Here is a 12424-nt window from a genome sequence, read left to right as displayed (position 1 = left end):
CTCTCAGGAGGGTCATCAGTCAGTGGAATTCTCTTCACCAGAAAGCAGTGGAGGCTGAGTCATTGAATTCGAGGCTGAGTTTGATGGACATATTTTTGATAGACAAGGGAGTCGAGGGATAGGAGGAAAGTGGAGTTGACCACAACCAGATCAGCCATGATCTTATCAGATGGTAGAGCACACACGAAGGGCCGAATGGCCTGCCTCTGCTCCCAAATACTACGTCCCTAACTTGTTACGATCCCAGTTGATGTTACTACTGGACGGGGAGGTCCCAGAATGGAACCCTAGCTCAAAATACCATAACTTTAACTTTTTTAAGAAACAAAGATATTGAATAGAGACATAGGACTGCCAATTAGCTTTTAATAACCGAAAAAGAATCTTTAAGCAAGAAAAGTTTGACTACAATACTCCAACTTCTTCACAAATGCACACAGATTTAAATATAACACCGGTTACAAAATACATCTTATGCTACAATATTCTCAGTAAATTCACAGTCCCTGTAAACCAATGGGCTAATTGTGGTCAGACACACCCCACTCTTGAAATGAAGTGGCAGGTGCCATCCAATCAAACTTCTGTGGATTTCTCTTCAAATCCCCCCAGATTATTATCACACTGAGCCAATTGGCCTCACTGGACTCTGGCTTTCACAGAGTGTTTCCCAAACTCCACTCCACTCCACTCCGAATACTCATCCAAACAAGGCTTTCCTCAACTGTTTCCAACACCGATCCACTTCCAGGATTTCCAACTCTCCTTTCAGTATCCTTCGGCCTTGAATTGCCACATGCATTCAAGCTTCCACACAATCTCTCAGGTATCCAGTCACACCAATAGAATAGTACTGCTTCACAGGCTGTAGTAAGATGTCACCAAACTTTTGATTTACCTCCGATATCTGGTTCCCCACTTTAATATCTGGTTCTCGCAGCTGACTCTTTAACTCAGGAGCATTTTCTCTGCCTTTTACTTGAATTCCACTGAACAGTACCTTGTTCAAATTCCAGTTCCTTTTCCCCCCTCTTCCTTGGATCTCTCTTTTTATTCCCTGGTTTCTGAAACAAGCTGTTCTTTAGTTTCTGGAACTTACTTTCTTCCCATTACTTCATTGTCCTGCTTATGGCAGAGCTGTGAAAGCAGTTTCCTCTCTATCTATTAAGATCCAGCTACCTTGAATGCAGTTAATACTAAACTCAAAAAGGTCTTTCTAACTTAAAGATGGCCCCTGGTTGCTAAGCAACAGCTCAGTCCTTCTCTAAGCCCTGTTTGCTTTTCATGTCATAAACTCTCAAATCGCAATGCAATCTGAAATTAAACCAAAATCCCCATACAGGCATACACCTTTGCTTAACAGGAATCTAACTAGTTTATCATTGATCTAGAGTTTTAACCCTTTCTTACACAGAAACACTAAATTAAATTCACAAATCTATACCTGATTTATATCCAACAATACAAACATGATCACTTAAATACATCTGCTTCCTGGCAAACTCATTGTCTGATTACTTCTGTATAAAGGGCACCAAGCTTTTTAAATATACGGAAGCAGTTAAATCCCACAAACATCCTTCGAGTCACAAAGGTTGCAGAATTGGTATTACCGAGACCAGTCCATGACAATCGGTTCCCACAGAGAAGGGGAAGAAAAGAAAATCCCTGTGACACAGGTATGTGTTTGCATGAACACTGATGCAGGATAGGTTCTGGCTTGGCATGGATATCCCCATCGTCAAATTGCCTGCCAATATTCACAGTCTAGGTCCACATACGAATGAGGATCACATGCCAGAACCAATGCTACACCCAAGACACTCCAAATCAAAGTTATCTCCAGACTTGCTCATTGTCTCTATGTTCAGTGACCTGTGCAGCACCCTGACCAAGACCATACTTACTATTCTCAATTGTAGGGTCATAGCAATCGATGAACTGTCCTTCTACAAATTGGATTGTCAGCGATGACTTTCCTACAACAAGGAGTTTACAAAGTAACACATTTTAGAATGACATTTGTTATAAAAGGCAAGATTAACGCACAAGCTAACTGTACTTCCTTTCTGCCAGAACATTGAAGTCAGAATACCACAAACATTTCAGTTCAAATCTAAATAGATGTAAATCCAGAACCATTACTATACGAGGGGAGTGTGTTTCAAGTTCCCCTAACCATCACATTTAGTGGGGCAATATTTTGAATCACTCACATTTAAATAAGGTTTGAGAAACTGAAATGTGTAGCTTTTATACATTCAGAATTTAATCGATAGTGCGAATTATTATTTTTTTTTTCAAAACGATAACCACAAGTTTTTAAAAATTAGGGGGGTCAACAATTCTCTTATTTGTTAACTTACTGAAATAGGAGATCAAGCGGAGCACGTGAGTATTTGCAGACAGCCCCCAAAGAGAATAGGCTGAAAACCACTAACCAAACTGGACTGAAGGGCAGGATCAATTTTAACACAATTTTACACTAAGTTCCCATGTTGACCAAGCCAGAATTACCTTTTCAATGGCATACGTGTGGTAAAAAGTGAGTACCAGCTTGGGAGCACGCTCACCTCTGGGTCAGACGGTTGTGGATTCATGCCTTTTTCCAGAATTGAGGCAAATCATCCAGACTGATGCTGCAGTACTGTGGAAGCACTACACTGTTGGAAGGCACCGTCCTTCAAAAAAGATCCAAGGTTCCAAATATCTGGCTCTTCCACCGCTTCAGAAAGGTGTTGGACATTGCATGATTGTAAGGAGACGTGGAGGAGCTTCCCCCAGAGTTCTGACCAACATTTCCCTCCTGACCAAACAGTGGGAATTCATCTCATTTCTTTCTGTGGGATCTTAGATGTGCAAATTGGCTGCAGTGCATAACAAGCACTACATTACAAAGCAACTCCGAGTCGTTTCTTTTTTTTTTTTAAACCCAATCATTTTTCCCCCCCAATAAAGGGGCAATTTAGCGTGGCCAATCTACCTGCACATCTTTGGGTTGAGGGGGTAAAATCCTCGCAGACGCAGGGAGAATGTGCAAAGCTCGGAGTCATTTCTTTAAAAAAAAATAACTTTAGAGTACCCAATTAATTTTTCCCAATTAAGGGGCAATTTAGCGTGACTAATCCACCTACCCTGCACATCTTTGGGTTGTGGGGGTGAGTCCCACGCAAACACGGGGAGAATGTGCAAATTTCACACGGACAGTGACCCAGAGCCGGGACCGAACCTCGGCGTCACGAGGCAGCAGTGCTACTCACTGCACCACCCTGCTGCCCCTGCTCAGAGTCATTTCTGACGAATCACCATGAAATCAAAGTTTTCATTTAAAAGCATCTGGGCGTGTGCCAATTATTTTAAAACTATGTTAAGTCAGATCAACAATTTTTGTCCTCATCATGAACCCCTCCTATGACAACTCCCCCCCCCCCCCAAATAAACTCATCCTACACTCTCCAAAAAAACACCCTTTCTACCCCCCCAAAACTCTTCTTGCACCCCCCCCAAAAAAAAACCTGCTCTTCCAACACCACCTTCTCAAAAAAAACCATCTTCCTACACACACACCAAAAATAAAATCTTCCTACACCCGCCCCCCCCCCCCCAAAAAATCTTCCTACCCCCTCCCCAATAAAGTGTAGGGAGTGTTTTTCTCTTTCACTGGTCAAGGGAATTCTATGTATTTAACGACTTCCAGCACAATACTAGATTAAAATGGGCTCCCTTTAAAAAATCACTGCGACTAAAAAGAGATGGATTGGTGGGGAGATAAGCAGTCGCCTAGTAAATGGGATAATTCACCCACAACTGGACAACATAGGGGAGGGGAGGGGGGGCAGGAAAGGACATGTTCTCATGCACCTCTGAACCATTTCAAACCATTCACCGGAGGAAGGAGCAGTGCTCCGAGAGCTAGTGATTCCAAACAAACCTGTTGGGACTTTAACCTGTTGTAAGACTTCTTACTGCGCCCACCCCGGTCCAACGCCGGCATCTCCACATCATTTCAAACAAGTAATGGGGCTGGAATTCTCTCCCCCCCAACTCCCCCCAAAATAATTTCAGGTTAACTTTTCATTGCGGTCAAAGAAGAAGCCATTTGTGAAGGAGGGGGTGATGCAGTGGGAGTTGGACAATGGGGAAGGGTGGAGTGGAATTTGGAGACAAGGGGGGGGGGGGAGAATGGTTGTGGGTTTTATCCAACAGGACCACCAAACTTCCCCATTTGCAAAAAAAATAAAGATAAATACATTCCCTTCCCTCCCAGAAACTAGATATATTTTACACATTAAAAGCCAATGGATTTAATCCCATCGAAACACCCGTGGAAAAATGATGGGATTTAAAAAATAACACGACTGGAAAGTCCTCATTTCTGGTCGGCAGTATTTAAAATAAATAATATTTAGAATAAAATAATAGTTGTGCAACCGCGCGGCGTCTCCATGGTGACGTCGATTCCCCTCGAGACCCACCCACATAGAAAATCAAAACCACTCACCGACTGATCTATACCCCAACACTGCAATCTTCCGAAACTTTAAAGGGGCCATTTATCGAGGATTACTTGCATTTATATTTTTTATTCTCTCTTTTTTTTGTTTGTTTTGAATTACCCGGGCTTGTGTCAGTCACGTGTCCAAGCCTCCGCCCCTCCCCCCTCGGGAAAGCGCGTCGGACACTCTCTGAGGTGATTTTAATCAGCTTTCCATCCCGACTTCTGAACGCTTCCCTCGCCGCTTTACGATAACTAATCCGCCATTTCACTCGCAGCAACCTCTCTTTTTTAAAAAAAATAGAAATCTCCCCGATGACAACCCCGTCATACACTTTACGGTACTGTCGTCTTCCCCCAGCCTCCTCCCTCTTCGTGCGCCACCTCCTGGAGAGATCTCGCACAGCAGGCGTGTGCTTGGCAAGTGTCAAGAACCCTCTTGTCTTTATATAAAGTCTTTTCACCATGCTCGAAAGCAATGTCTTTCAAACTTTTTTTTGTCCGGGACCCATTTTTACAATCCAGCCATCCTTCGCGACCCACTCCAGCCGACCTACACGACCCACTCCAGCCGACCTTCCAGACCCACACCGACTGACCTTCACGACCCACTCCAGCCGACCTTCACGACCCACTCCAGCCGACCTTCCAGACCCACACCGACTGACCTTCACGACCCACTCCAGCCGACCTACACGACCCACTCCAGCCGACCTTCCAGACCCACACCGACTGACCTTCACGACCCACTCCAGCCGACCTTCACGACCCACTCCAGCCGACCTTCCAGACCCACACCGACTGACCTTCACGACCCACACCAGCCGACCTTCACGACCCACTCCAGCCGACCTTCCAGACCCACACCAGCCGACCTTCACGACCCACTCCAGCCGACCTTCACGACCCACTCCAGCCGACCTTCACGACCCACTCCAGCCGACCTTCACGACCCACTCCAGCCGACCTACACGACCCACTCCAGCCATCCTTCACGACCCACTCCAGCCGACCTTCACGACCCACACCGACTGACCTTCACGACCCACTCCAGCCGACCTACACGACCCACTCCAGCCGACCTTCACGACCCACTCCAGCCGACCTACACAACCCACTCCAGCCGACCTTCACGACCCACTCCAGCCGACCTACACGACCCACTCCAGCCGACCTTCACGACCCACTCCAGCCGACCTTCACGACCCACACCGACTGACCTTCACGACCCACTCCAGCCGACCTTCACGACCCACTCCAGCCGACCTACACGACCCACTCCAGCCGACCTTCACGACCCACTCCAGCCGACCTACACGACCCACTCCAGCCGACCTTCACGACCCACTCCAGCCGACCTACACGACCCACTCCAGCCGACCTACACGACCCACTCCAGCCGACCTTCCAGACCCACACCGACTGACCTTCACGACCCACTCCAGCCGACCTTCACGACCCACTCCAGCCGACCTACACGACCCACTCCAGCCGACCTTCACGACCCACTCCAGCCGACCTTCCAGACCCACGCCAGCCGACCTTCGCGACCCACTCCAGCCGACCTACACGACCCACACCAGCCGACCTTCCAGACCCACACCGACTGACCTTCACGACCCACTCCAGCCGACCTACACGACCCACTCCAGCCGACCTTCACGACCCACTCCAGCCGACCTACACGACCCACTCCAGCCGACCTTCACAACCCACTCCAGCCGACCTTCACGACCCACTCCAGCCGACCTTCACGACCCACTCCAGCCGACCTTCACGACCCACTCCAGCCGACCTTCACGTCCCACTCCAGCCGACCTTCACGACCCACTCCAGCCGACCTTCACGACCCACTCCAGCCGACCTTCACGACCCACTCCAGCCGACCTTCCAGACCCACTCCAGCCGACCTTCACGACCCACTCCAGCCGACCTACACGACCCACTCCAGCCGACCTTCACGACCCACTCCAGCCGACCTACACGACCCACTCCAGCCGACCTTCACAACCCACTCCAGCCGACCTTCACGACCCACTCCAGCCGACCTTCACGACCCACTCCAGCCGACCTTCACGACCCACTCCAGCCGACCTTCACGTCCCACTCCAGCCGACCTTCACGACCCACTCCAGCCGACCTTCACGACCCACTCCAGCCGACCTTCACGACCCACTCCAGCCGACCTTCCAGACCCACTCCAGCCGACCTTCACGACCCACTCCAGCCGACCTACACGACCCACTCCAGCCGACCTTCACGACCCACTCCAGCCGACCTTCCAGACCCACTCCAGCCGACCTTCACGACCCACTCCAGCCGACCTTCACGACCCACTCCAGCCGACCTTCCAGACCCACACCGACTGACCTTCACGACCCACTCCAGCCGACCTTCCAGACCCACACCGACTGACCTTCACGACCCACTCCAGCCGACCTTCACGACCCACTCCAGCCGACCTTCACGACCCACTCCAGCCGACCTACACGACCCACGCCAGCCGACCTACACGACCCACTCCAGCCGACCTTCACGACCCACTCCAGCCGACCTTCCAGACCCACTCCAGCCGACCTACACGACCCACGCCAGCCGACCTTCCAGACCCACTCCAGCCGACCTTCACGACCCACTCCAGCCGACCTTCACGACCCACTCCAGCCATCCTTCACGACCCACTCCAGCCGACCTTCACGACCCACTCCAGCCGACCTACACGACCCACTCCAGCCGACCTTCACGACCCACTCCAGCCGACCTTCACGACCCACTCCAGCCGACCTTCACGACCCACACCGACTGACCTTCACGACCCACTCCAGCCGACCTACACGACCCACTCCAGCCGACCTTCACGACCCACTCCAGCCGACCTTCACGACCCACTCCAGCCGACCTTCACGACCCACACCAGCCGACCTTCACGACCCACTCCAGCCGACCTACACGACCCACTCCAGCCGACCTTCACGACCCACTCCAGCCGACCTTCGTGACCCACACCAGCCGACCTTCACGACCCACTCCAGCCGACCTTCGTGACCCACACCAGCCGACCTTCACGACCCACACCAGCCGACCTTCGTGACCCACACCAGCCGACCTTCACGACCCACACCAGCCGACCTTCGTGACCCACACCAGCCGACCTTCGCGACCCACACCAGCCGACCTTCACGACCCACACCAGCCGACCTTCGTGACCCACACCAGCCGACCTTCGTGACCCACACCAGCCGACCTTCGTGACCCACGCCGGCCGACCTTCGCGACCCACACCAGCCGACCTTCGTGACCCACACCAGCCGACCTTCGCGACCCACACCAGCCGACCTTCGCGACCCACACCAGCCGACCTTCGCGACCCACACCGGCCGACCTTCGTGACCCACACCAGCCGACCTTCGTGACCCACACCAGCCGACCTTCACGACCCACACCAGCCGACCTTCGCGACCCACTCCAGCCGACCTTCGCGACCCACACCAGCCGACCTTCACGACCCACACCGGCCGACTTTCGCGACCCACTCCAGCCGACCTTCGCGACCCACTCCAGCCGACCTTCGCGACCCACACCAGCCGACCTTCGCGACCCACACCGGCCGACCTTCACGACCCACGCCAGCCGACCTTCACGACCCACGCCGGCCGACCTTCGCGACCCACACCAGCCGACCTTCGCAACCCACACCAGCCGACCTTCGCGACCCACTCCAGCCGACCTTCCAGACCCACACCGACTGACCTTCACGACCCACTCCAGCCGACCTACACGACCCACTCCAGCCGACCTTCCAGACCCACTCCAGCCGACCTTCACGACCCACACCGACTGACCTTCACGACCCACTCCAGCCGACCTTCACGACCCACACCAGCCGACCTTCACGACCCACACCAGCCGACCTTCGTGACCCACACCAGCCGACCTTCGTGACCCACACCAGCCGACCTTCGTGACCCACACCAGCCGACCTTCGTGACCCACACCAGCCGACCTTCACGACCCACACCAGCCGACCTTCGCGACCCACACCAGCCGACCTTCGCGACCCACACCAGCCGACCTTCACGACCCACACCAGCCGACCTTCACGACCCACGCCGGCCGACCTTCGCGACCCACACCAGCCGACCTTCACGACCCACACCAGCCGACCTTCACGACCCACGCCGGCCGACCTTCGCGACCCACACCAGCCGACCTTTACGACCCACACCAGCCGACCTTCGTGACCCACACCAGCCGACCTTCGCGACCCACGCTGGCCGACCTTCGCGACCCACACCAGCCAACCTTCGCGACCCACACCAGCCGACCTTCGTGACCCACACCAGCCGACCTTCACGACCCACACCAGCCGACCTTCGCGACCCACTCCAGCCGACCTTCGCGACCCACTCCAGCCGACCTTCACGACCCACTCAAGCCGACCTTCACAACCCACACCAGCCGACCTTCACGACCCACTCCAGCCGACCTTCACGACCCACTCCAGCCGACCTTCACGACCCACACCAGCCGACCTTCACGACCCACACCAGCCGACCTTCGTGACCCACACCAGCCGACCTTCACGACCCACGCCGGCCGAGCTTCGCGACCCACACCAGCCGACCTTCGTGACCCACACCAGCCGACCTTCGTGACCCACACCAGCCGACCTTCGCGACCCACGCCAGCCGACCTTCGCGACCCACACCAGCCGACCTTCGCGACCCACACCAGCCGACCTTCGTGACCCACACCAGCCGACCTTCGCGACCCACACCAGCCGACCTTCGCGACCCACACCAGCCGACCTTCGCGACCCACACCAGCCGACCTTCGCGACCCACGCTGGCCGACCTTCGCGACCCACGCTGGCCGACCTTCGCGACCCACACCAGCCGACCTTCGCGACCCACACCAGCCGACCTTCGCGACCCACACCAGCCGACCTTCGCGACCCACTCCAGCCAACCTTCGTGACCCACACCGGCCGACCTTCGCGACCCACACCAGCCGACCTTCGTGACCCACACCAGCCAACCTTCGTGACCCACACCAGCCGACCTTCGCGACCCACACCAGCCGACCTTCGCGACCCACACCAGCCGACCTTCGCGACCCACACCAGCCGACCTTCGTGACCCACACCAGCCGACCTTCGTGACCCACTCCAGCCGACCTTCGCGACCCACACCAGCCGACCTTCGCGACCCACACCAGCCGACCTTCACGACCCACACCAGCCGACCTTCGCGACCCACACCAGCCGACCTTCGCGACCCACGCTGGCCGACCTTCGCGACCCACACCAGCCGACCTTCGCGACCCACACCGGCCGACCTTCGCGACCCACACCAGCCGACCTTCGCGACCCACACCAGCCGACCTTCGCGACCCACTCCAGCCGACCTTCGCGACCCACACCAGCCGACCTTCGTGACCCACACCAGCCGACCTTCGTGACCCACACCAACCGACCTTCGTGACCCACACCAGCCGACCTTCGCGACCCACACCCGCCGAACTTCGTGACCCACACCAGCCGACCTTCGCGACCCACACCGGCCGACCTTCAGGATCCACCCCGGCCGACCTTCAGGATCCACACCGGCCGACCTTCGTGACCCACACCAGCCGACCTTCGCGACCCACACCAGCCGACCTTCGTGACCCACACCAGCCGACCTTCGTGACCCACACCAGCCGACCTTCGCGACCCACACCAGCCGACCTTCGTGACCCACACCAGCCGACCTTCGCGACCCACTCCAGCCGACCTTCGTGACCCACACCAGCTGACCTTCGCGACCCACACCAGCCGACCTTCACGACCCACACCAGCCGACCTTCGCGACCCACGCTGGCCGACCTTCGCGACCCACTCCAGCCGACCTTCGCGACCCACACCGGCCGACCTTCGCGACCCACACCAGCCGACCTTCGCGACCCACACCAGCCGACCTTCGTGACCCACACCAGCCGACCTTCGTGACCCACACCAGCCGACCTTCGTGACCCACACCAGCCGACCTTCGTGACCCACACCAGCCGACCTTCGTGACCCACACCAGCCGACCTTCGTGACCCACACCAGCCGACCTTCGTGACCCACGCCGGCCGAGCTTCGCGACCCACACCCGCCGAACTTCGTGACCCACACCAGCCGACCTTCGCGATCCACACCGGCCGACCTTCAGGATCCACCCCGGCCGACCTTCAGGATCCACGCCGGCCGACCTTCAGGATCCACCCCGGCCGACCTTCAGGATCCACACCGGCCGACCTTCAGGATCCACCCCGGCCGACCTTCAGGATCCACACCGGCCGACCTTCGTGACCCACACCAGCCGACCTTCGCGACCCACACCAGCCGACCTTCGTGACCCACACCAGCCGACCTTCGTGACCCACACCAGCCGACCTTCGCGACCCACACCAGCCGACCTTCGTGACCCACACCAGCCGACCCTCGCGACCCACTCCAGCCGACCTTCGTGACCCACACCAGCTGACCTTCGCGACCCACACCAGCCGACCTTCGCGACCCACGCTGGCCGACCTTCGCGACCCACTCCAGCCGACCTTCGCGACCCACACCGGCCGACCTTCGCGACCCACACCAGCCGACCTTCGCGACCCACACCAGCCGACCTTCGTGACCCACACCAGCCGACCTTCGTGACCCACACCAGCCGACCTTCGTGACCCACACCAGCCGACTTCCGTGACCCACGCCGGCCGAGCTTCGCGACCCACACCCGCCGAACTTCGTGACCCACACCAGCCGACCTTCGCGATCCACACTGGCCGACCTTCAGGATCCACCCCGGCCGACCTTCAGGATCCACACCGGCCGACCTTCAGGATCCACGCCGGCCGACCTTCAGGATCCACACCGGCCGACTTTCAGGATCCACCCCGGCCGACTTTCAGGATCCACACCGGCCGACCTTCAGGATCCACACCGGCCGACCTTCAGGATCCACACCGGCCGACCTTCAGGATCCACACCGGCCGACCTTCAGGATCCACCCCGGCCGACTTTCAGGATCCACACCGGCCGACCTTCAGGATCCACACCGGCCGACCTTCAGGATCCACACCGGCCGACCTTCAGGATCCACACCGGCCGACCTTCGCGACCCACACCAGCCGACCTTCGTGACCCACACCAGCCGACCTTCGCGACCCACACCAGCCGACCTTCGTGACCCACACCAGCCGACCTTCGCGACCCACTCCAGCCGACCTTCGTGACCCACACCAGCTGACCTTCGCGACCCACACCAGCCGACCTTCGCGACCCACGCTGGCCGACCTTCGCGACCCACTCCAGCCGACCTTCGCGACCCACACCGGCCGACCTTCGCGACCCACACCAGCCGACCTTCGCGACCCACACCAGCCGACCTTCGTGACCCACACCAGCCGACCTTCGTGACCCACACCAGCCGACCTTCGTGACCCACACCAGCCGACTTCCGTGACCCACGCCGGCCGAGCTTCGCGACCCACACCCGCCGAACTTCGTGACCCACACCAGCCGACCTTCGCGATCCACACTGGCCGACCTTCAGGATCCACACAGGCCGACCTTCAGGATCCACACCGGCCGACCTTCAGGATCCACACCGGCCGACCTTCAGGATCCACACCGGCCGACCTTCAGGATCCACCCCGGCCGACTTTCAGGATCCACACCGGCCGACCTTCAGGATCCACCCCGGCCGACTTTCAGGATCCACACCGGCCGACCTTCAGGATCCACACCGGCCGACCTTCAGGATCCACACCGGCCGACCTTCGCGATCCACACTGGCCGACCTTCAGGATCCACACCGGCCGACCTTCGGGATACACACCGGCCGACCTTCAGGATCCACCCCGGCCGACCTTCAGGATCCACACCGGCCGACCTTCAGGATCCACACC

At 57.1% G+C, this 12424-nt stretch overlaps 1 protein-coding gene across 5 annotated transcripts in view; it reads right to left on the bottom strand.

Annotated features, from left to right (window-relative positions):
• LOC140405415 (GTP-binding protein Rheb-like) overlaps positions 1–4806 on the bottom strand; it is a 33436-nt gene extending 28630 nt beyond the window's left edge. For 3 of the 5 annotated variants that reach the window (XM_072493789.1, XM_072493788.1, XM_072493790.1), the window contains exons 1-2: positions 4502–4795; positions 1908–1979 (exon numbers count right to left, since the gene is read on the bottom strand). In XM_072493789.1, the coding sequence (XP_072349890.1) occupies positions 1908–1979; positions 4502–4553 (124 nt within the window). In that variant the 5' untranslated portion in view covers positions 4554–4795. Of the gene's footprint in view, positions 1–1907; positions 1980–4501 lie in introns of all 5 variants that reach the window. The other 2 variants (XM_072493787.1, XM_072493786.1) reach the window with 2 other exon arrangements.
• Between the last annotated feature and the right edge of the window lie 7618 nt (positions 4807–12424).

This window comes from Scyliorhinus torazame, chromosome X (assembly GCF_047496885.1).
Source record: "Scyliorhinus torazame isolate Kashiwa2021f chromosome X, sScyTor2.1, whole genome shotgun sequence".
Lineage (NCBI taxonomy): Eukaryota > Metazoa > Chordata > Chondrichthyes > Carcharhiniformes > Scyliorhinidae > Scyliorhinus > Scyliorhinus torazame.
Note: the sequence above shows the minus strand (reverse complement) of the source record. Positions and strands in the feature narration are given on the sequence as shown.